The sequence below is a fragment of the Rhizopus delemar genome, genomic scaffold, assembly GCF_000149305.1.
Source record: "Rhizopus delemar RA 99-880 supercont3.2 genomic scaffold, whole genome shotgun sequence".
In the NCBI taxonomy this organism is placed as follows: Eukaryota; Fungi; Mucoromycota; class Mucoromycetes; order Mucorales; family Rhizopodaceae; genus Rhizopus; species Rhizopus delemar.
The window spans coordinates 4036926-4058731 of record NW_027137828.1 but is presented as its reverse complement, the minus strand read 5'-3'; the positions used below and the strand labels follow the sequence as shown (position 1 = coordinate 4058731).

Here is a 21806-nt window from a genome sequence, read left to right as displayed (position 1 = left end):
GAACTTTATTTGTATCTTGTATACATAGATGATGATATATGTTTCTAACGAATTGTATAAAATGTAGTACTGCGCTATAAAAGAACGAGCAAGGTAACACTCATGGTAAGAATGAAAACTGTAGTGTATGCGGAAGAAGAAAAGGATAGCAGATGATTGGTAGCAGCGTTTAATGTTCGACCATAAACCCAAAAAGGCTTACCATCAGATGGGTGACTATACAGTAGATTAACTCGCGTTTTCTGATTCATTAAATTCTCGACCTGATATCCCATATCAATCGCATTATCGACCACTGTCTTGTTTTCACTGTAATAAATTCCTGTATTATTGATGGTGAAATCTTCTGTTCTTAAGGTAGATGTATTCTTTATGTAGGTCGCAAGCTGAAGAGGGGTATAATCATTCTCTGAGAGAAAGATCGCCATGGCTCCTGCAACATCTAATGGCTATGCATGAGTCTACATGATTTTTATTTGAGATCTTTTTTTTATTGATTTACGAGGCGCTGCCATAGAAGTACCAGTTAACTTGTGTGTTGCATCTTTACTTGTTGGCCAAATAGATTTTATATTGGTTCCTGGTGCAAAGCTGTTACAGGCGTGAGTTGTGTGAAATAAAATTATGGATGCATGCTTACATGTCGACACATTTGCCAAAATTGGAATAGTAAGAGACTGAATCATCCTCATCAAATGCTCCTACAGTAATTGCACCAGGCGTAGATCCTGGTGAATACCGACAGGCATCTTCACCATAATTACCAGCAGCAATAGAGAAATGAATACCTAAGCCAATGGCTTCTGTAATAGCATCGTTTGTGGGTTGACTGTAAAAAGCACCTAAAGATAAACTAAGCATAATTATTAGTTTCTCTCCTCTAAACAACCAGCAGGTTTCTTTACTTGACGATACTTTTTGCGTTCGGCTTACTAATATGTTGTTCAACAATCCACTGAAGCCCCACCAAGACATCAGAAAGACGGCCATTGCCTTCATCATCTAATGTTTTGACAGACACAATATTTGCCTTTTTGGCAACACCGTATTTAGTGCCACAGCAGACGCCTGCAACAAATGTACCATGACCATTGTTATCAAAAGATGTATCCCCTACAACTGTTTTGCCGATTGTCACTCGGCCGTCGATATCACTATGGTCTTGACGAATACCAGTATCCATCAGATAGATGGTTACACCTGCTCCCTTTTTTTGTGCGTGTGTTAACATCAAATGCAAATTTTATTTTTTGAAACGTACTTGACTGGAAGCAAACCTATATTCACCATCTGTTCCTATTCTTTGATCTATTCTGTCCAAGCCCTAACAAATACCGTAAATAGTTTTGTTGCAATTTGTTGTTATGATAATTACCCAGCTTGGTGGATTGGTTTGAATAAATTCTTGCAATGAAAACTGAGCATCCTTGGCCCAATAATGAACTGTATCATCTACATCGGCATTCGTTGAAAGGTAGTTTTCGAGTGATGTAGTGTGGAATTGGGCATAGTACCATTTAAAGTTACCAATCGTGCTGTACTGGACCGCCTGCTTTTTACTAGATAAGGTATGATTTGATATTGTGCTATTGATGGTTGAAGTTTGATTTGTTTGATGTAATTTAATGCGTTTGATTTGATTATTTATTTTAGTGGTGGAAACATTTGGTTTAAAGATGATAACGTAATGCTCAGTATCTTTCAACTCTGTCACTGTTGGTGCAACATATTTTTTGACATTGACTGCAATGGCCATACTCAGGTGCACATAGAGTATGCATGATATCAATGTAAAGTACATTGCTTTTTTCAAAGAGAAAAAGGAGAAAAAAGCATGAAAGAAAAAGTGAAGGTGTCCTTAACATAAATTTAGAATAGACTTGTGTTACGTTTAATACAAGAGTATGCAAAATAATGTAGTACAATACTGCATGCTCCGCGTTTACTTTGTTTTTGTGCAATGATCCGAAATAGTTTATAGATGTCCTTTGTTACTGCCATTGCATATGTTTAGAAGAAAAAAGAATAAATGTTACCATGTTAAATACTGACTAGCTATTTTGCTCCATGTTTTAATGAATGGAAAAAAGAAATTATTTGGGATATTTCTTTTCAAATTCTTTTTATAGCAGGTTTTTATTGAATAGCTTTCTCGATATCTCAGAAATATGTTACTTTTGGAAAACAAAAAGAAAACTTGTAGCAATCCGCCGTTATCTACATAAATAGTGTGATATCAAGTATGAACAATACTTTAAAAAAACTGATTTCTTTTCCAGATTTTGATACTTCATTGACCAAGTATCTTGCAATATTCAACCAGCAAGTGCTACTCAGGTTTAGTCGAATACAGCTTATCTTTTAACCCTTTCGTATTTTTAGAACTTGACCTCTGGCCTTGCAAAAGCACTTTCTACTTGCAAATTGTGTGAAGACTATGATGAAAAGAAGCATGCTTCCTTGAACTGGGTCCGTAAATCTATCGGCACGCTATTACCACTGTACAAGAAAAACTTGTTAACGAGAAGCATAATGAGCAATGATACCAGAAGAAGATTTGACTCATGATTGATACATTATTTAAAATTATTCCTGGTCTAGAGGCCCCAAGCTACAGTTTGACTACTTTTTTTGTAAGACTGTACCAACAATTACATTGGTTTCTTTTTTTTTTTTCTTTACCAGAGGTGAAAACGGTAATAGTGCAAGAAAAAACATTGACCGCTGAGCTGCTTGCGTTGAAAAACTTTCCGCCAAGAAAAGGCGATTTCATCTTGTGCCATCATAATACCGAATTGGGATGTAGTGAAGATAAAGCAACAGATAGCGAAACAAATGTGATGTAAAGCAGGGGAATTAAATTCCTAAAGATGATGAGAGATATGTTGTGGGCTTTACTAAACAAAGTTGAGCTTAATCAGAAATCAAAAAAAGTTTGCAATTCTGGGTGTGACAACATTTGACTTGGGTTTGTGCTTGAATTAGATGACTTTGCATCAAGTGTAAGTGATAAACATAATAGCAACTTTTGAATTTTTACTCATTCTTCTTTTTTATTATTATTTTCAATTCTGTACACACATTGATCATTCTTAATTTCATGTAAATACACTAAATAATTCAACCAAAGATGTATCTAACTTTCTTTTATTTCTTATCTGTTTGGGTATTTCTTTGCTTTCCATTCGGGTATCTTTTCTTGTCAATTTTTATTCTGAATTCTTTCCAATTTTGTTACGTTTATTCACCAATTCTTCTTACCTCTTTTCCAACTATTTCAATCCAGTTTGCCAATAATTAGTAAAAATAATATGGCTACCCTACATTTAGATACTACAATGAAATACTGACTGTAGTGGACAATAATTGGCTTATCAAATACTATATAATGTATATATAAAAAAAAAGAATTAGAATAAATTGACAAGGAAATCAATTTGTGTTTATAATGATGTGATATAGATCTTTTGAAGTCAACTGTGCAAAATTTCCAAATAATTTGAAAAGATATAGCTTTTGGTTTACTACAAAAACTTTCTATTATCTTCATAAAAAACATAAAGTGTAGTTGGTATAGTTATCATGGATCAAAATATTATTCTTTGTAGTATAACAATAGAATGGAGGGCTCAAATCATTCCATGGTTGAACTCTTTGAGAAACAAGTTGTAAACCAAAGTCAAGGCTGAAACAACCTATTGTCATATTCTTTGACTCATTGTACATGCCATTAGGTACCACAACATTTTCCCTTTTTAACAGGTCGTTATCTATTCAACTTCTGTTCAATAGAAATCGTCTTATCGTCTTTCTATTTCTTCTTTATTATCATCTGCAAAATAAGTTATCTCGATAACGTTATGTCTGATGAAAGAGAAGACGCACCTGACAGGAAATCTCTTAGTGTAAGTGAAAAAGTTGTCAATTAAATCACAACTGGACAGTTGAATGTTGGTCTAAATTCAGAATGAATGAAGACAAATAAAACTGCTGTAAGGATTCGGCGATATTTTTATGAAAAATGTCGGAAAAAATAAACTAAAATAAGCAAATATCAGAATATTCTTTTCGACTTTAGTTTCCTTAATAACATCAAAGCAAAATTAATAACTGTACGATTTAAATCTAGAAGACCTTGAGCATACAGTTACATTATCATATTTCCAATGGCCTATAATCATCAATGATAGCATTTTTTTTGTTAAATATTTTAACTATTGCCGCTTTTCTTACAAAGAAAATAAAACAATGAGGTAAACTTACAATGCTACAGGTTGACATTAGCATTACTATTTTTTCTTTTTGTATCTAATTCAAACAAAATAAGCATATGGATTGCGATATAGAAGAAGTACGAATATGAAAAAAAAAGTAATTCAACAAAAGCATCCCCATGCTTCATAAGTCATTGGTTAATAAAAATAAGCACATATTTTTTTTTATTTTAAATCTGGAATAGGCAACTATTCAATATTCTGTCTGCCATGAATCAATTACTTTAATATATGCTGTTTTAATACATTGATTTATTAAATATTCGAATAAACTTCAAATAGTTGTACTTACAGAAGTTCATCATACAAGTAAACTATAGGCTTTGACTTTTAATGTCTTTGATGTAAAAAAAAAAAAAAGGCTTGATGCAGTGATATCCCTATATTTGTTTATCTATTCCATTTGAATTTGTATAAAACCACTTGCTTATCGCAGTTTTTTAGTGTATTTCCTTGGCAATGTTTCTAATGTTTTTGTATTATTTATATAAGCTCAGTAGCCAATTAAGCTATTTATTAAAAAAATAATGAAATGCTCTTTTTAAATATTACAAAAGCATATTTAATACACACTAATATACGACAAATCTTTTCAAAACACAACGCGACTGCAATAATAGCTTTAAGGATTTACTTTAAAGCATTCCCAAGTAAAAAGCCTAATAAAAGAAGTTCAAATATTCTAAAAGCGTATAATATAAAGTCTATTGTTGTAAGTTATACTTTGTCAGGTTATTAATGCATCCATCAAGAAAGCATTCTTAAAGAACTCCGTTCCAATAACTGAAGGACGCTGCTCGAAAGAATTACCAACCAAAAAAAAAAAAAAAAAAAGTTCGAGTCTTATTTGATGTTCACCTGGCTTTTTCTATGCTTTATTAATGCAAAGTGTTTAGAATGTTTAAAAAGATGCAGAACAAAGCACACTCTTCTTTTCTGTAAAGGAAATTTCCAATACTGACAACTTTATGAGTACACTTGTAAAGCACGTGAAAACCTTATTCAACCCGTATAATTCCTTACTAAAATAAATTTGAAACAAAAGCATTTTTGAGAAATTAACTAGTGAACATTAGGAAGGAATATGATATGGCACAAAACTATGTAGTGTTATATATTTTGTCATTTTATCACGTAACTACATTCGATTTGCGCAGTAACGATCATTTTCATGGGTAAGGCTTTTTTGCAAAAAAATTTACCCGGGCCCCCTGGTTTGGCTGTGCCTAGTTTCAACGCTGTTCCTAAAGTTTTTCCCCGCATTTTTTCAACCTCTTTTTCTTTCTTACAAATTAACAAAACCCCCTCCCCACTCTTCTCCATCTCTCTCATTTCTCAGTTATCAAAAGAAAGACAATGTCCATTGCTTTGCAAACTTTGAAAGCTTCAATTAACAAACGCTGGGTACCTGTAGCTGCCGTAAGCACCAAATTACAATGTTATACATTCGAAATAATAAAAGCTAATAATCATTGTATAGCCTTTAACTCGTTCTTTCAGCACCAGCCCTTCCACCATGATGGCTTCCGCTGATACTAAGCAACCCAATTTCAAGACTTTTGAAATTTATCGTTGGGTAAACACTCTAAAATTTGATCAAAAATCACAGCTGACTCATATTTTTTTTAATAAAAAAATAGAACCCTGATGAACCCACTGAAAAACCTGTATTAAAGACTTACAAGGTTGACTTGAACTCATGTGGTCCTATGATTTTGGATGCTCTTATCAAGATCAAGAACGAGCAAGATTCTACTTTGACGTTCCGTCGTTCTTGTCGTGAAGGTATCTGTGGTTCATGTGCCATGAACATTGAGGGTGGAAACACTTTAGCTTGTATTTCCAAGATCGACCGTGATACTTCCAAAGCCACCAAAATTTACCCTCTTCCTCACAGTAAAGTATATTATAGATATATAGCATTCAGTAGAGATACTAAATGAATTTTGCAGTGAACATTGTTAAGGATTTAGTGCCCGATTTGACTCACTTTTACAAGCAGTACAAGAGCATTGAACCCTATCTTAAGCAAAAGACTGCTGCTCCTGAAGGAAAAGAAAATTTGCAATCCATTGAAGATAGACAAAAGCTGGTAAATCATTTTCTTGGTACACATAAACATAGTATGTATTAACTTTCTCCTAAAAAAAGGATGGTCTCTATGAATGCATTCTCTGTGCCTGTTGTTCCACTTCTTGTCCATCTTACTGGTGGAACCAAGAAGAATATCTCGGTCCTGCTGTTTTGATGCAAGCTTACCGTTGGATGATTGATTCTCGTGACCAATTTGGTCCTGAGCGCCGTGAAAAGCTTCAAAACAAGATGTCTCTTTATCGTTGTCACACCATCATGAACTGTTCCAAGACTTGTCCCAAGGGATTACAGCCTGGTACTGCTATTGCTAAGATCAAGATGATGATGGCTGCTGAATAAATGGAGAACATGTAGCATTTATGTGTGTATGAGTGAGTGAGTGTATGAATAGCAATAATAAAATATCATTTCATTGATGTTTTGGTTCCAATGAATTTTAATCAAGGAAAGCAATACACTATATTTTGCAATGATTTTTATCAAGTGAAAAAAAAAGGGGACGAAAATCGAAATACGTTTTGCGTCTATAATCACATAATTTCTTCAGAGTTAACAAGTACAAAGCTAAAGTTTAGCTTAACAAAGATGACACTATATTTCTACTTTGAAATAGGATACAGAAAGATGGTATTGATGCAACTTTATAAATTCTTTTCCTTATCATAGCATTGATGGAAGAAACAAACCGAATATATGATCTAACGAACACTTCAGAAGAAATGTTGTAAGCGATTTCTGATATCCTCTGTATAAGGCTCTTTTTGTCATCCATTGGGTATTTCTTAACATAGCTTCTTAATCTAGAGATGCATTCTTTGACAAGACGTAAACAGAAGAGTAAATAAGGAGAAACAAGAGGAAGAACAGTACATATCTTGATTGTTCCATGCTCTCTTGTAATGCGGTAAAATGATTTATTCTGACATTGTCCATAATAAAGCTGAACGAACGATTATTTTGCTCATTCAAGTAGATCATGAAATCTTCCATAAAATACAGGAAGATAGAAGCTGCTGTTTCCTTTTTTTTTTAATCACTGTACTTTACAGTAATGCTATTAGGCATAGCCGTACAAATAGAACTACACGCGACTCTTTTCGTGTTTATAAAATCTATAGCTTTCGTTCCTTTTAAGAGTCTGGATCTATCTTGGATCATATTGGCATTTAAATTAGCCTCACAAATGAAAATACAGTTATTAAAATACTGGTATAAACTCTTTTCTTTTGTTAAAAAAAAAAAAAAAAAAAAAAAAAAAAGTTCTTTATCATTTCTATTCTCTTCAATAGAACTTACCCTTTCTAATGCGAGCCTAGCTTCATTAGATAAGTATATGTAAATCATTATAAGTACTCTTTCTTTTTTATTCAAAGATTCGCTATATTCCAAAGTTTTATTATCTTTAACGTGGCATATGATCCTTTTAATAGCGGAAGGAGGTACAATGTTTCTCAATAGATGTTGTTGTATAATGGTTAAGGTAATAAAAGAGAAGGTGGAAACAAAAATAAAGAAACAGTTTGTGCACTTTTTGAGACTGATCTTTATTTCAGTTTAAGTTAAAGTAAAAATTATTCTAATTGAAGGCAGGTATTTATATCTTATTGAGTGAATGGCTTGATATCTTCTATTGTGATCGTTCTTCTAATCTTCAGGTACTTTAGCAAGTGTTATCTCTAATTATGATTATGAAAACTTTTCATTTGTTCTTTTGTATGTCTGTCATAGATTATCTTTTATTCTGGGAATTCCTCACTGAATTGAATAACATTATTCAATTATGTGAAAGATTAGCAATATTCCTGATATTGGACTGAATTTGGTTATTTTAGTTGATACTTCTTCTTATCAAAGAACTCTCATGAGCACAATACATGTTCTAAAAGAATATGTTTAATTGGAATTGGTTGTATGGTTTAAATAAACTTATATTTTATTTTATTTTAATTATGATCTTGTATTAAGACTTATATTCATTAATGTCAACTACAATCAGTTACTGTTCTACAACAGGCCATATATAATTCATAAAACCGTGAATCGTCAGTAATGCTCTGGTTGTTTTGAATCAAAGGTTCATCCAAGATAACCTCATGGTTTTCTTCTTCATTTTCTTCTTCATCAGCCATGCTTGCCTCTTGCTGTTCCATGGTTTTGGATTCGATTCGAGTAATTGTGCTTGCGATGAACTGATACTTGCTCACAGTAAGTCCATCAACTTGATACGTATAGTTTTTATATTGATTTTCATAAAAGATTAAAAAATTGTCTAAAGCTTGACAGGCAGCCTCGATTTCTCGTTCGACGTATTACTTCTTGACATAGTTTTCAACAGTGTCCAAGTAGACAGGTCCTTGAGTATTTGCAGCAGAGTTTTCTTGTGCTTCTTGAATATTACTCATTGTGTTTAAATATTTGATGTAATAATTCCTCTCTTTTTTTTTTTTTTTTTTTTTTTTTTTTTTTTTTTTTTTTCATTGGTATACAGTAGTTACAAAAACTATTGCAACGATTTGCAATTTTCAGGTAAACCGTTTCTCAGTTGATGTAAAATCCAGGCATTACGCTGAATTCCCCACAGTGCATAAACTGGCCTCCACTCTTTAATATACTAGATTATCAAATGTTACACTGCAAATAATTTAAGAATTTCAAGTCGGTAATATTCGCTTGAAATTCGATGTTTTACTCGAATATTACCAAGTCTTGAAACGGCGCATTTCAAGCGAATTTTACAACAGTTGGTAAAATTTCAAGTTTTACTCGAATATTACGTATGCCAAAAAAACACTTGAAATTGCTAACTAGACCTGAAGAACAAAATAGGAAATGTTATTATGCTAGAATCTTCTTGAACCTTTATTTCATAGCGGATTCAAAGATATATAAAGGAATAAAAACAAATTATTATACTATTAATCGAATCTGAGCTCGGTCAAAGAATAAAGTAAAGAAGGGAGGGAAAGTGTCGTATCCCAACATACTTTAAACATGATTCATATTCAATTTATAAGAAATCAGAGCAGTGAATGCTTTACAAAGATTTATTACAGTCTTTTCTCTATTATTCGGTCATAACTAATTCCACTCCTTTAACTCAATGCAAGTTTTTAATATAACTCCGGATGCAATGCGACATAAAAACAAATCTACTTAAGAAATAATTATAAAACAGCCCACTTGCATAACCTGGAACAGATCTTTACATTAAAGTTTATTCACGATAGATCTGCAGTTATAATTAATTAAGGCTCCATGAAAAGAATATAAATACCAGGTATTACAATATTAAATAAAATATAACTTTTTTCAGTCTCGTTGAATTTTATAGTCCTTTTATTCCTACGTGTTAACACAGAAAGTCTAAAGATAATATATACAAAGTAAATAACCAGAAATTGAAGGGTGGGTATAATAACATTTCCTATTTTGTTCCTCAGGTCTAATTAGCAATTGTTTATCGTTCCTAAATCAATCTCAGCTGGCTCCACTCCGTCTCCTAATGTGATAGATGCTCTCTGAGCCACGCTTTATTTTCCTTTTTGTAATAAATAATAAATTTCCCTTTCTTCCCTATATCTTTCTAAGCCGCGCATCGTGGAAAAACTATGGATTATATCAATCACACAAATGGACAAGACGAAGAATCAAATCAACAAACGACCTTTACTCGAGCTGAAGTCGAGGAAATCATCAGAGAACTTGAGGAAAGAAGAGAAAGTCAAAGACAATTACAAACCATTGGGAGTGAACTCCCTTTGGCTATTAGTCAAGCCTTGGACGGCACATCTACAACCCAACTCAAGGAAAACTTTAAACAATACAAAAGAAGCGTCCAGCGTTACAACCATGACGAGTGGACTACAGCTGAACAAATCATTAAAGAGTTCATCCCTGAACTCAAGAACTGGAAAGTGGATGCCTACTGATGTATCCATCATTCATAACTCGATATGAAAACAGTATTAATAAGCTACATGTAAATGTATCCAATAGACAAGCTACAGGTTAATTCGGATAATCTTCATTAAGGATAAGATGCTGCGTAATTGCACGGTTAAACTACATTAAATCCAGGAACCAAATCACAGTCAGCCGCAGTCAATCATATACGAGTATTCTATGACAAATATAACAATAGAAGAACACGTAACCCTTATCTATTTGTCATCAGCTATATCATACTCATTAATTATTAATCCATGACATGAAATATTATCCGTGTATGAAAAGTATAAATAGAGTACAATTTTCTTATTAAATAAAACAATCTCTTTATCGAGTCTCGTCCTCTCTTGTTCCTTTTTATTCTTGGATAAATCACCTACCAACTCGTACATACCATATATAAGATCACAGAAACCATAAGAATTCGAGCAAGAGCAAGCACCGAATTATATAAACAACTTAGCTATCTACAAGACAAAACAGAATTTGCATCAACAAAAGACAGAGACATTTTCAACAACGCAATTGAGCAAGCACAACGACTTGCAATTTATGGTTTTGGATCAGCAAAGTTTCAAGAAAACGATGCCAAAGAGGTGGCAATCAAAGCACTTAAATTACCCACTAGCATCAAACATTTGGAACATTCAACAGAAGAAGATGGAAAGAAGAATTCATTCGATGGACACTTTGTTGAACGACTTCAAAGGGCTCGATTTGAAGACAAAGTTATTAGAGATGCATCATCATTTAGGGGAGGCTTCCATAACAACAGAAGCTTCAACAATGGATACAGAGGAAGAGGCGGATCACGAGGTGGATCTTGGAGTGGGAATTGGTCACGCGGTCAATCTTTTCAGGCAGGAGGAAGAAGCAGAGGTTCTCCTTTCTCCCAACAACGAAACTATACCTCTCAACAGTCAACAGATTCAACATCCAACGACAGCAAATAATTCAACAATATCCCTCTTCACCAGTAATCTCTACCAAAAAACAACAACAAACACAACAAGTAGTACAATATCACAACAAGAATTCCACATCTAATCAACATTATGCGGTACCCCAGGATGGGATTGAAGTGTTTTAAGTATAAAAATATGAACAAAGAAGAATTAACGAGACCGAACAATAGTTCTAAAGTCGAATTACTTTTATTAAAGAAAGATTCCAAGGCTATTTATATTAGTTTGAGCAAGACCTGAGATTAAATGACAAGAGATAGTTACGACCGATATGATTTGACATGTATAAGAAAAATTTTATAAACTGATGTAAATAATCAACTGTTGAGATGAAAGTGAAACTTGGCTGTTCAGGGCAGTTGGTAATTATCAGGATCTATTCTTATTCAAACTCATTTGTAAAGATTTAGCTTAGAATGATAAGACTGTTATCTTATTGACATGTCAAAACATGACACAAGATATTAATAAAATAATGCACATAGTGGAAAAATGGTTCCAATGTTGGTTTTTGTATTTAATCTTAATTTTTTCCCGATTGTGTAACAATACAAGCAAAATTTTTTTTCAGTAATATTAGCTGTAAATGCGCTACAAAATGCATGTTTTTGTGAGCCGTTACCATTTGTAGTTCCAAAGATATAAAGCTTTAAAGTTGCAAATCAAAAACATTGGAACCATTTTTCCACCCACTGTATGTATTTCCAAATTCCTTTTGTTGGATACGAGAGATGTACATGGATCAAAATATCCTTGTGCAGGTAAGAGAGTTGGATGGGTTACATCAAATAAATACACATGATTATTCCGTTCTTCAATAGGCTTATTGATTGTTATGGTCTTTGATGTGTTAGCCTGAATGGTAAGACCTGTGAATGATGCTTTTATACGGTAAGTTTCTTTTTCCAAGATTATGTCGACTTTTTCTCCTTGATCGTCGTCTAATACTAGTAAAGATTGTCCCTCTTCTTCTTTTTCGACGTCTTCTTCTTCTGAATGGCTTTCTTCAGATTCTGTTGAACTATCTGTATCCGTATCATAGCTTTCATCAGACTCTTCATTATCAAAGTGTACATGCTTAGTTACAGTAAGGGACAAAATCAGTCCGTTTTTTGGTTTTTTCGCCATGTCTCGCCGGGAATTTAACTTAGAGCTCCGTTTTGCTGGCACTAAATTTGCACGCAAACTAGACAAAATTATTGGTGTAACCCAATTGCTTCTACCACAATTTCTTCTGTAGTTATGACGGAAAAAGTAATTTTCTGTGATTGTTGCTTGTTGTAAACATAGTTATTTTCTATAAGATATCAGTTGTATTAAAATAATAACGATACACAAAAGATTAAACTATGATTGAACAATTCCACACTTTTCCAAATTTAGAACAATAAGATCAGTATTTGTCATCCTAGCGAGTCTAATCAATTGTCAACCCCAAAAGGTAATTAGATCAAAGTTAATTGACTGGTTATTATTTCTATTGTTCAACTTCAGATGCATATATTAGAACATCGACAAGCTTTAGCTTAATCATTGGTTCTTCAGCACGACATCGTTGCCGAGTCTATATCTTTTATATCTACGCTCACAAAGAATATAAATAGATGCCAACTTTTTATCCATTAAACGGGGGCTCTTTTGCAATATAAAGAAATCTGCAATAAAGAAGGATTTTAATTTTATATTGCTGCTATTGTTTCTTTGTTTAATTTTTTTATTTAATCTTACGATTAAAACAGCTAACGCCCGATTTTGCGTTAGGTACAATATCTCCAGAAACACTCACTGGATTGACTTGAAATTTATTTTGGTATGTCTTATGACGTCAGTGAACGCTTGCGCTCCCTCATATTTTAGCTCGTTTTATTTTTTACATTTTTTCTTTTTTCCTATTTACCTCATCTCAGATTAGCCAAACACGTCATGACAGCAAAGAATGCCGACAAACATTCCCAAATAGAAAACATGATGAACCACTCCATTCCATGGGATGTAATCCAAAAAAACGTAGGCTGTGGAAAGTCCATGATTCAAAGAATTTCAAGGAAAACCAAGATGCAGTCAAAAAATAGCGCGGGTAGACATCGTTTACTCACACCTAGGGAGGAAACCAAAGCAGCTAGAGATATAAGGCTAAGCTTGTCTAAAAGCGCAGCTGATGCCTCTTTTGGAGTTAAGAAACCAGATCGATCAGTCAATCCAGAAACAATTACTCGTACTTTCAAACGCAAAGGTCTAAAATCGGCTAAAAAAAGACGGCACTTCCACTTAATAATGACAGGCAAAAGGCACGATATGATTGGGCAAAGGCTCATGAAGTCTGGTCCGAGGCTGATTGGGAACGCGTTGTCTTTTCTGATGAGACAAAGATCCAAAAAAGAGGGTCTAATGGTCTAGAATACGCTTGGAAAGAGGATATGCACCTTATCGAGACCATCACTACAAGAAGAAACATGCTTATGGAGCAGGCAGGATTATGCTTTGAAGTTGCATAACTATACATGGAGGGGACTACATGCCCTGGCTACAAAGTAATGTAAATGGTGAGCTGTACGCATCAGCACTTGAGGAGGAAGACAAGGAAACATTGAAGTACTATGGCCAGCAAAGTAGTGACATGATCTTTCAACAAGATAATGCAAGCATCCATTGTGCTTCGGCTCCTTCAAAATGGTTCCAAAAGAACAAGGTTAAGCTCCTGAGTTGGCCAGTATACTCTCCTGACCTTAACCCAATTGAAAATACATGGGCCATGCTTAAAAAGAGGGAACAGATGACAAGACCACCCCCTTCCGTGATTGAGGCTGACCAAGCATTTTTTGACCGGGTTTCGAAGCTTTGGTATGACCTAGCAACTCCAGGGTACTGTAGAAACCTTATTCACTCCACGCCCCGTCGAGTTCGGGATGTAATCCAGCATAAGGGTCGCGATACCAAGTACTAATCGAAATTCAAAAAAATAAAAATTCATTATTTTCAATATATCTTCTTATAACATGTCGGAAAATAAAAAATACCATTTCCGACAAACATTGTCAGATTTGTTGAAGGAAGAGACAAATTTTTCGTCAGCAAAGCGGAGCTCTAAGTTAAATTCCCGGCGAGGCATTGCGAAAAAACCAAAAAACGGACTGATTTTGTCCCTTACTGTATTTTGGAATTTGTTGTCGTATTTACCTTAATAATTTTCTTAATGTCGTGTGAGATCACTCAAAAGATTCTTCAACTAATAATTTGACTGTATATCATATATAGCCCAAAGTGCTATATACGATAAACAGCCCACACAATTTATACCGTACTACCTCGGACCCTAAATCACATTATTATATTCTAAGACGTAGTTTGTATTGAATGGGCTCTCTCTCTCGTCCTTACTCAATAAAGAGGTTCAAGAGACTCATCGATTTTTCGACTTATTTTATTACTTTTATTAATCGAGAGAAATAACACGCCTATTCCACATTTGTTAAGCTTATAGGCTGCTGATAATTCTGATGAAGGGCTTTTATCTTTGGCAAGGCTGCATTCTTCTTGATAAAATGTATTTCTATTTCAGCTTTCTTGTTTTTGTATTTCACTTTTAAGGTTGAGCTGTTGAAGTCTGTCGTATTTACCCCATTAAATACTTATTATTCGTATGAGATTACTCAAATCTTATATAAGAAATAACAAGTACTGACTACATAATATTAACCATATACAATATTTATATTATTCAAGTTCAATACTAAAATTGACCTTGAACTCACTTCGGTCCCTGAATAATTTTATTTCCTATGTAAAGGCGTAGTTCGATTAAATGGGTTCTTTCTCTCGTCTTGAAATCTAATAAAGAGGTTACATAGAGACCCATTCACTAGTTTTCAAGTACTATCTCCTTTTAATTCTCAAATTTTTATCTGCAAATATCTCGAAGTCAATTTTAGCCTTGGCACGATTTAACCAATTGGTGCCTAAGATGAGGTGCGAGGGACATGATGGTAGCACTTCTACCGTACAGGGAATAATGATGTCTTCTTTTACTTCTATTGGTACGTCATAAATTATTCCTAGAGCAGGTTGTTTACTATTATTTCCAAGTGTAAAAATGCCTTCAGACGGTGCGTCTATTTCTAAACCGAGTTCATCAGCCAATGCTTTTGACATACAAGTCTTGGCAGCTCCACAATCTACTAGTGTCTTGATCTTTTTATTATTGATATGTACAGTACAATGTGCTGCGGTTGTATTTGATTCATCGTCAACAATATCTAAAGCTTGTATCATTGGTTGCTGTTGATTTTGTTGTTGCTGTTTTGTGGATATGCGCTTGGGTCTACATTCGCTGACTAGCTTTCGTCTTAAGGTTGGAGCTACTTAGATAAGTTCTCCTATTTCGATATCTGCTTTTTGCTTCATTACATCAGAAACTATGTCATACTGAATTAAAGCTGGTTCGCTTTTAATTCTAGTTCGCTTTTGTTTGATCGTCTCTCTATCTTGTACAGGTAAATCTGTGTCCATGTTTATATCATGCTGTGATGTATTCTGTTGATTGCTAACTGGCTGAATTTCTTCCAAATGACTTCTCGTTACAACCTTTCTTGTTAATTTAGGTTGCTTGCCCTTAGTCTTCGTTGTTGGCTTTGTTTTGTTGTAAGGAGTAGCAGTAGTAACATCAGGAGGCCGTTCAGGTCTTACTGCAGCACAGAGATCCATTTGAGAAGGATCATAGTTGGTTTCTGTATCTGATAGGATGACATTAAGTTGGTGTTGAGAATTTTCGTGTTTAATGGATTTGTTATTATTATTATGGGTGTTCGATTGACCATTCATTTTATCATTAAAAACAACCGACCCATTTAGTTTTTTGACTGACTAGGTTGTTGAGGTTGAGATTGTTGCACGGGCGGCCTGTTTTGTTGCGGACGATAAGCTTGATTGTTAAAGTTATTTCTGTTTCGTCCTTGATTGCTATAGTCTTGTCTTCCGTAATTATTATCGTTACGTTGGTAACCATTGTTATTATACATATTATTATTGTAGTCGTTATTGTTATAACTGTTATTGCCATTTTGGTGTTGATACTGATAATTGTCATTGTAACGATTACGACGATTGTAATTTCTAACCGGGTTTTGATACTGTTGTTGGTTACCCAATTCATTTCGGATGGTTTGTTGAATAAGATTAACCAAATCCTGTTGATTATTATGTTGGCTATGATATGTTCCATTGTTCTTTTGAACTTGATATGGATAATTTTGGGCATGATAATTATTACGAGTAATTTCCAATGTTGATAGCTGGTTAGGCCCACTTACAATCTGAGGGTTAGGTATTACGGTGTTAACCATTCCGTAAGGATGTAAGTTAGAGATTGGGATTACTTGAGCAGGACTTTCGTTTGCGTCAATCAGTTCTGTTTAGGATAGGGGGTTTTAGGTAAAAGTAGTATAACAACAAAGGTAAAGAAATACTGTTAGAACTTGGTATCTCTTTATTAAGTTAAGATAACTAAGATTGAATATGATTAATTCTACATGTAAAAAGTGAGAGTATTTATAGACATGATACGGATAAAGAATTAGGACAGATTTATGATCAATTCGACAGAATAGATGATTACTATTTCTAATTATTAGTTTAGCCTGTTCCTAGCTTGTATTGTCAATTATGCTATTGGGATGGTTTCAGATAACTCTGGATGTAGGACTATTTAGGAGACGGTACGGATGAATATAAAATCCTCTAGTTCCGTGATTGGATATTATGGCTAATAATAATATCTCAGTTAGGATAAAGGTTTACATGACTTAATGATGATCCGGTAAGTAATTGTCATTCCTTATTCAACATGCTCATATCATCAATAAACTATATTACAACCACGCCATCATTTGACTGTGTGAAGTTAATATGAATAAAGCTTAATATAAAAATCTAATCAAAGTCTTTTATTGATCTGTGCTGGGAATAATGTTATAAATGATTCCAAAGTTATGTCAACATATTATTTAGGATCATATGAGATTCCTTTTACTAAAATAAAGTGACTATAATCTTATGTATCCTTAACAAGTTCAATGTTGTGATCATTTGTCGGGTATCGCTGATGTTAAACACCATCATCATGATATATGAGTGCGTGATTTACATTTCTTGGTATGAATGGGTTGTCAACCATTGCGATCTTTCGTGGACGGTTTGCGTTCCACCAACCTTCTGCGTGGTTTAACCAATCTTGAAATGTTCTAGCAGTACTTTGTATACAAAATTGTTTGATATCCCTTAATAAACCTGCGCGAAAGCGGCTTTCGATTACGGCTTCGCTAGTGATATTAGCCAAGTCAGCAGCTTCACGTAATCTTGAAAGGAATATCTGAGGGTGTTCTTGCTCTCCTTGGATCATATCATTGAATTCCAATTCGTAATTCTGAATTAACTCAGGAGTAATGTAATGACGTTTCAAAAGTTCCATAGCTTCATCGTAAGTCACTTGTGGACGATCCTTGAGTATAGTTTTTTCAAAGTAGACTTTAGCAGCTCTACGTAATTGAGATTTGAGAATAGCGAGTTTGCGGTTATCACTATGTGTGTTGCTGAGTATAAGGTAGGAATTCAGTAGCTCTTGAAAATGGCGAAAGTCCTCGCCTTCATAGCCATAGAATTCGATTAGTTTAGGACGGTATCCTTGAATTTGGTTGCTGCTTTGCACCAACGCGATAGGTTCTGTCGTTGCCATTGTTGATAGTAAGTGTTTTGATATTGTTGATTCGATTTTGATTAAGTTCTTTTGATCAGTTCGATAGATTTCTTGATTTGATTTAATTTCTTGATTTGTTGATTTATTTCCCTCGTAGTGACCACCAAATGTACAGTAGGTCAAAAAATTGCTGCAAGGAATTGCAAAATTCATGTTTTACAGCTGCTTGTCCATGGATACTGCACCAAACTATCTCAAACTTTGACTGTTTGTACCTCAATAGAAAGTGCGTTTATTCGTCGATTATCGGATATGGGCAATGTTTATTGGTGGAATTTGATACTGCTAAAGGTAGTATTCTAAACATCCGGTATTTTTTACTTGTTTACATATGTTTGAAATAATGAATTTTAATACAACCCAACCGGTTGCCATCACAATTTTTCTCACTTTTGACGTGATTAGAATGTTATCTGTATTTAAGAGTGCTTACAATTCCTTTATTTTAAATTTTATATTCCCTTGTTTAAATTATTTCTCGTTTTTAGCCTCTCGTCAATTGCATGCATAAATCACTGTCAGAGGAGAAAGTAAACGATCTCAAACAGACATTAACCGGATCCACATCAAAATATGATATTGCTAAGGGGTGATTGGCACTTCAGGCCACGATGGATAAATCATAATATCTACAGCTATAGCGGAGCTAGAATAACAATCCAAAAATAGAAACTAAGGTTATAAGGCAAGCAGAATCGAATGGCGCTGTTTAATTTTTGAAGTTCCGAATATTTCCCGATTTAGTCTAGAATAATGGGGCGTTTCTTATGTGAAGCACCTTTGTTCCCAGTTAGTTTTATATCATTTGGTACATCGGTAATTTTCAAAAATAGTAAGCACCATATAATATTTTTAAACATGTTTAACGGTCTTCAAAATATTTATGGAAGTCCATTGGATGTTTATAAACCACTTTTTTCCAGAAATTACAAAATAGCTTAATTGGAAATATGGCTCATTTGAATCTTGATGTCACGAGTTCAATCCACCCAATGACCATTTTATACTTTTGCGATAACGGATTAAGTTTTCCCTTTTATTTATTTTAGAGCTGAAATGTTTTTGTAGGTCACAAGAACTTCTTTTTGAGGGTTGATGTTGTGATAAAGAAGTCAAAAAAATGGTGTAACAAAGAAGTCAAAAAATGAAAAAAGTCAAGAAAATGTTAAAGGTCAAAAAAGTGAAAAAGTCAAGAAAATGAAAAAAGTCAAAAAGAAAAAAAAATTAACAATATAAATATCCCAACTATTTAGATGAAGAAAAAGGACAGTACAGTTCTACTCACATTTTTATTTTATATATTTTATTCAATAAACAGGCAACCTTCTCATAAAAAGTTCCTGATCCCTTTATTTTTCTTTATCTTTACCTTTATTTGATCTTAATTAAAAGATCTGGTGGTCACTACAGTACCTTACTTTAAAAATTTCAAGAAAAACTTCTCTAAAACACTCAACTCAAAACACAAACCAACAAAAAATAGCAATAGAAAAAATTAAAAGATAAAAGATTATAAAAAATGTTAAAAAGATAAAAAATGTTGAAAATATAAAAATGGTCAAAAAAAATAAGAAAAGCAAAAAAGAAAAAAAAATATCATACATATGTATATATCCCATCTTTTTGTGAAGAAATTGTTGGTCAGTTTAAATAAATCATATGTTTTTACGCAGTAAATAACAAACTTTAACAAGTCCCTGTTTACCTAAACTTTTTACTCTACTTTAACTTTTATCAAGAAACATCGTATTGATCTTACACATAAGATCTGGTGGTCACTACTTATCAAACATCTGCTTAAACCCTATATAAAACAACAACTTACAAGGCAATCACAACCTTAAATTAAGCTTTATAAGCAAACTTAACTCAAATTAACTCACTTACAGAAAGACAACCTTAAATAGCAGCATAACTATATGCTAACTTTAATTTGCAAAGCAAAAGCGCTATTATCATGTGCTCTTGCTTAATTATAATTTTTCTTTGCCTAAAAAGTACTCACTGTTGTGATTTTTTCACTGCACCTACTATGTGTTGTAGAACAGAGTCTGATCATAACGGACATTGAATAATCACAACTAAAAGAAGTATATTAAAATTGATAAAAGATAATAATTTAAATCTTTATTAAATAAAATATACTCTTCTTCTTTTTTATATAAAACTATCACTATTAGATTCATTCTATAAAGTAAACATGAACACTAAATAAGTCATGATCTTTACTATTCATCATTTCTGTAAATGAATAATAATGGATTAGGTACCTAGTCAACTTTGATCTGACTGGAGGCATTTCATATAAATATATCTTTCCTCTCATTGAAGATGGGACAATTCTCCCAGATCAGTTAAAGAACAATAAGATCTATAAAAACAACGAATTAAAATTTTTCATAATTGATTCAGTGATCATTCTTCAATCAAACGTGTCAATTATTGGATCTACGCTCATAACTACTCATTTACCCGCCAACTGATAGAAGAATATAAGTAGTAGACTTTGTAATGATTTCTTTTTAACAATTAAGATTGTCTTAAATAAAGTTCAGTCTCAAAAAGTATTCTTTTGGTTTATCTTTGTTATTACCTTTACCAGAACATAACACTATGAACTATAAACACACATCGAAAAACAAAAAAAGTAGCAAAGAAATGTACCAAATCCAATAAAAAATAATTTACAGTTTTTTTTTAATTCAAATTATAATGAGAATAACACATTTTATTAGAACATTTAAATTTAACTAAGAATAGATTTGTAATCAACAAAACATTATAAAAACGATAAGCATTAATATTTTTAAATGATATTCAAGAATAATATCACGATATTATATAACAGTATATAGGTTATTACTGTTGTAGAACAGTAACTGATTGTAGTTAACGTTGATAAATATAAGTCTTAATACAAGATCATAATTAAAATAAAATAAAATACAAGTTTATTTAAATAAGATCATACAATCAATTCCAATTAAACATGTTCTTTTAAAATATGTATTGTATTCATGAGAGTTCTTTGATAAGAAGAAGTATCAACTAAAATAACCAAATCCAATCCAATGTCAGGAATATTGCTAATCTTTCACATAATTGAAATAACGCGTAAAATAACGTTATTCAAATCAGTGAGGAATTCCCAGAATAAAAGATAATCTATGACAGACATACAAAAGAACAAATGAAAAGTTTTCATAATCATAAATAGAGATGACACTTGATAAAGCACCTGAAAGAGTAGAAGAACGTTTACAATGCAAGATATCAAGTCATTCACTCAATAAGATATAAATATCTGCCTTCAATTAGAATAATTTTTACTTTAACTTAAACTGAAATAAAGATCAGACTCGAAACGTTCACAAACTGTTTCTTTATTTTTGTTTTTACCTCTTGTTTTCTATTATCTTAACAATTACAATTAGTTTTTTTACGACTAATGTTTGAACCATAATGAAGAAATAACGATATTTTAAGAATCGAGGAAGCAATGTGATCCTTACATAATATCAATGATGTTATTTAGTTAAAAAACTTAGTATCTATATTACATTCATCAAAAGATGCTTAGAAATAAGCTTCCATTTGGTATGCATGCTCGGACAGTGGATGATGCCACTTTGCAAGACATCCTTGTTATAGCATATACGCTAAGAACCCTAAATCGGTCGCAAAAATTTTGGCGGCCATATCGATGTTTCATATAACTGCCATACATCAGTAATGGTAGAATTCCAGAAACATACAAAGGAGTTGGCGATTGCTAAT

The 21806-nt window shown here is 33.0% G+C and overlaps 8 protein-coding genes across 8 annotated transcripts; 3 read left to right on the top strand and 5 right to left on the bottom strand.

Annotated features, from left to right (window-relative positions):
- Positions 1-74: 74 nt before the first annotated feature.
- Positions 75-1801, bottom strand: RO3G_03817 (uncharacterized protein; the record flags this gene model as incomplete). The annotated part of the gene is made up of 6 exons (XM_067658407.1): positions 75-442; positions 503-591; positions 641-842; positions 934-1207; positions 1262-1324; positions 1376-1801. The coding sequence occupies 6 exons, from the start codon at positions 1799-1801 to the stop codon at positions 75-77; spliced, it is 1422 nt and encodes a 473-aa protein (XP_067514508.1).
- Positions 1802-5630: 3829 nt separating this feature from the next.
- RO3G_03816 (succinate dehydrogenase [ubiquinone] iron-sulfur subunit) lies at positions 5631-6707 on the top strand (the record flags this gene model as incomplete). The annotated part of the gene is made up of 5 exons (XM_067658406.1): positions 5631-5693; positions 5755-5850; positions 5915-6170; positions 6227-6366; positions 6426-6707. 5 exons carry the CDS (start codon positions 5631-5633, stop codon positions 6705-6707), a joined length of 837 nt encoding a protein of 278 aa, XP_067514507.1.
- A 1489-nt stretch (positions 6708-8196) lies between these two features.
- On the bottom strand, positions 8197-8518 carry RO3G_03815 (uncharacterized protein; the record flags this gene model as incomplete). Its single annotated transcript, XM_067658405.1, has 2 exons — positions 8197-8247; positions 8369-8518. 2 exons carry the CDS (start codon positions 8516-8518, stop codon positions 8197-8199), a joined length of 201 nt encoding a protein of 66 aa, XP_067514506.1.
- A 1458-nt stretch (positions 8519-9976) lies between these two features.
- On the top strand, positions 9977-10297 carry RO3G_03814 (uncharacterized protein; the record flags this gene model as incomplete). Its single annotated transcript, XM_067658404.1, has 1 exon — positions 9977-10297. One exon carries the CDS (start codon positions 9977-9979, stop codon positions 10295-10297), a length of 321 nt encoding a protein of 106 aa, XP_067514505.1.
- Positions 10298-10997: 700 nt separating this feature from the next.
- On the top strand, positions 10998-11363 carry RO3G_03813 (uncharacterized protein; the record flags this gene model as incomplete). Its single annotated transcript, XM_067658403.1, has 1 exon — positions 10998-11363. The coding sequence occupies one exon, from the start codon at positions 10998-11000 to the stop codon at positions 11361-11363; it is 366 nt and encodes a 121-aa protein (XP_067514504.1).
- A 536-nt stretch (positions 11364-11899) lies between these two features.
- Positions 11900-12409, bottom strand: RO3G_03812 (uncharacterized protein; the record flags this gene model as incomplete). The annotated part of the gene is made up of 1 exon (XM_067658402.1): positions 11900-12409. One exon carries the CDS (start codon positions 12407-12409, stop codon positions 11900-11902), a length of 510 nt encoding a protein of 169 aa, XP_067514503.1.
- A 3231-nt stretch (positions 12410-15640) lies between these two features.
- On the bottom strand, positions 15641-16099 carry RO3G_03811 (uncharacterized protein; the record flags this gene model as incomplete). Its single annotated transcript, XM_067658401.1, has 1 exon — positions 15641-16099. One exon carries the CDS (start codon positions 16097-16099, stop codon positions 15641-15643), a length of 459 nt encoding a protein of 152 aa, XP_067514502.1.
- Positions 16100-17381: 1282 nt separating this feature from the next.
- Positions 17382-18008, bottom strand: RO3G_03810 (uncharacterized protein; the record flags this gene model as incomplete). The annotated part of the gene is made up of 1 exon (XM_067658400.1): positions 17382-18008. The coding sequence occupies one exon, from the start codon at positions 18006-18008 to the stop codon at positions 17382-17384; it is 627 nt and encodes a 208-aa protein (XP_067514501.1).
- Between the last annotated feature and the right edge of the window lie 3798 nt (positions 18009-21806).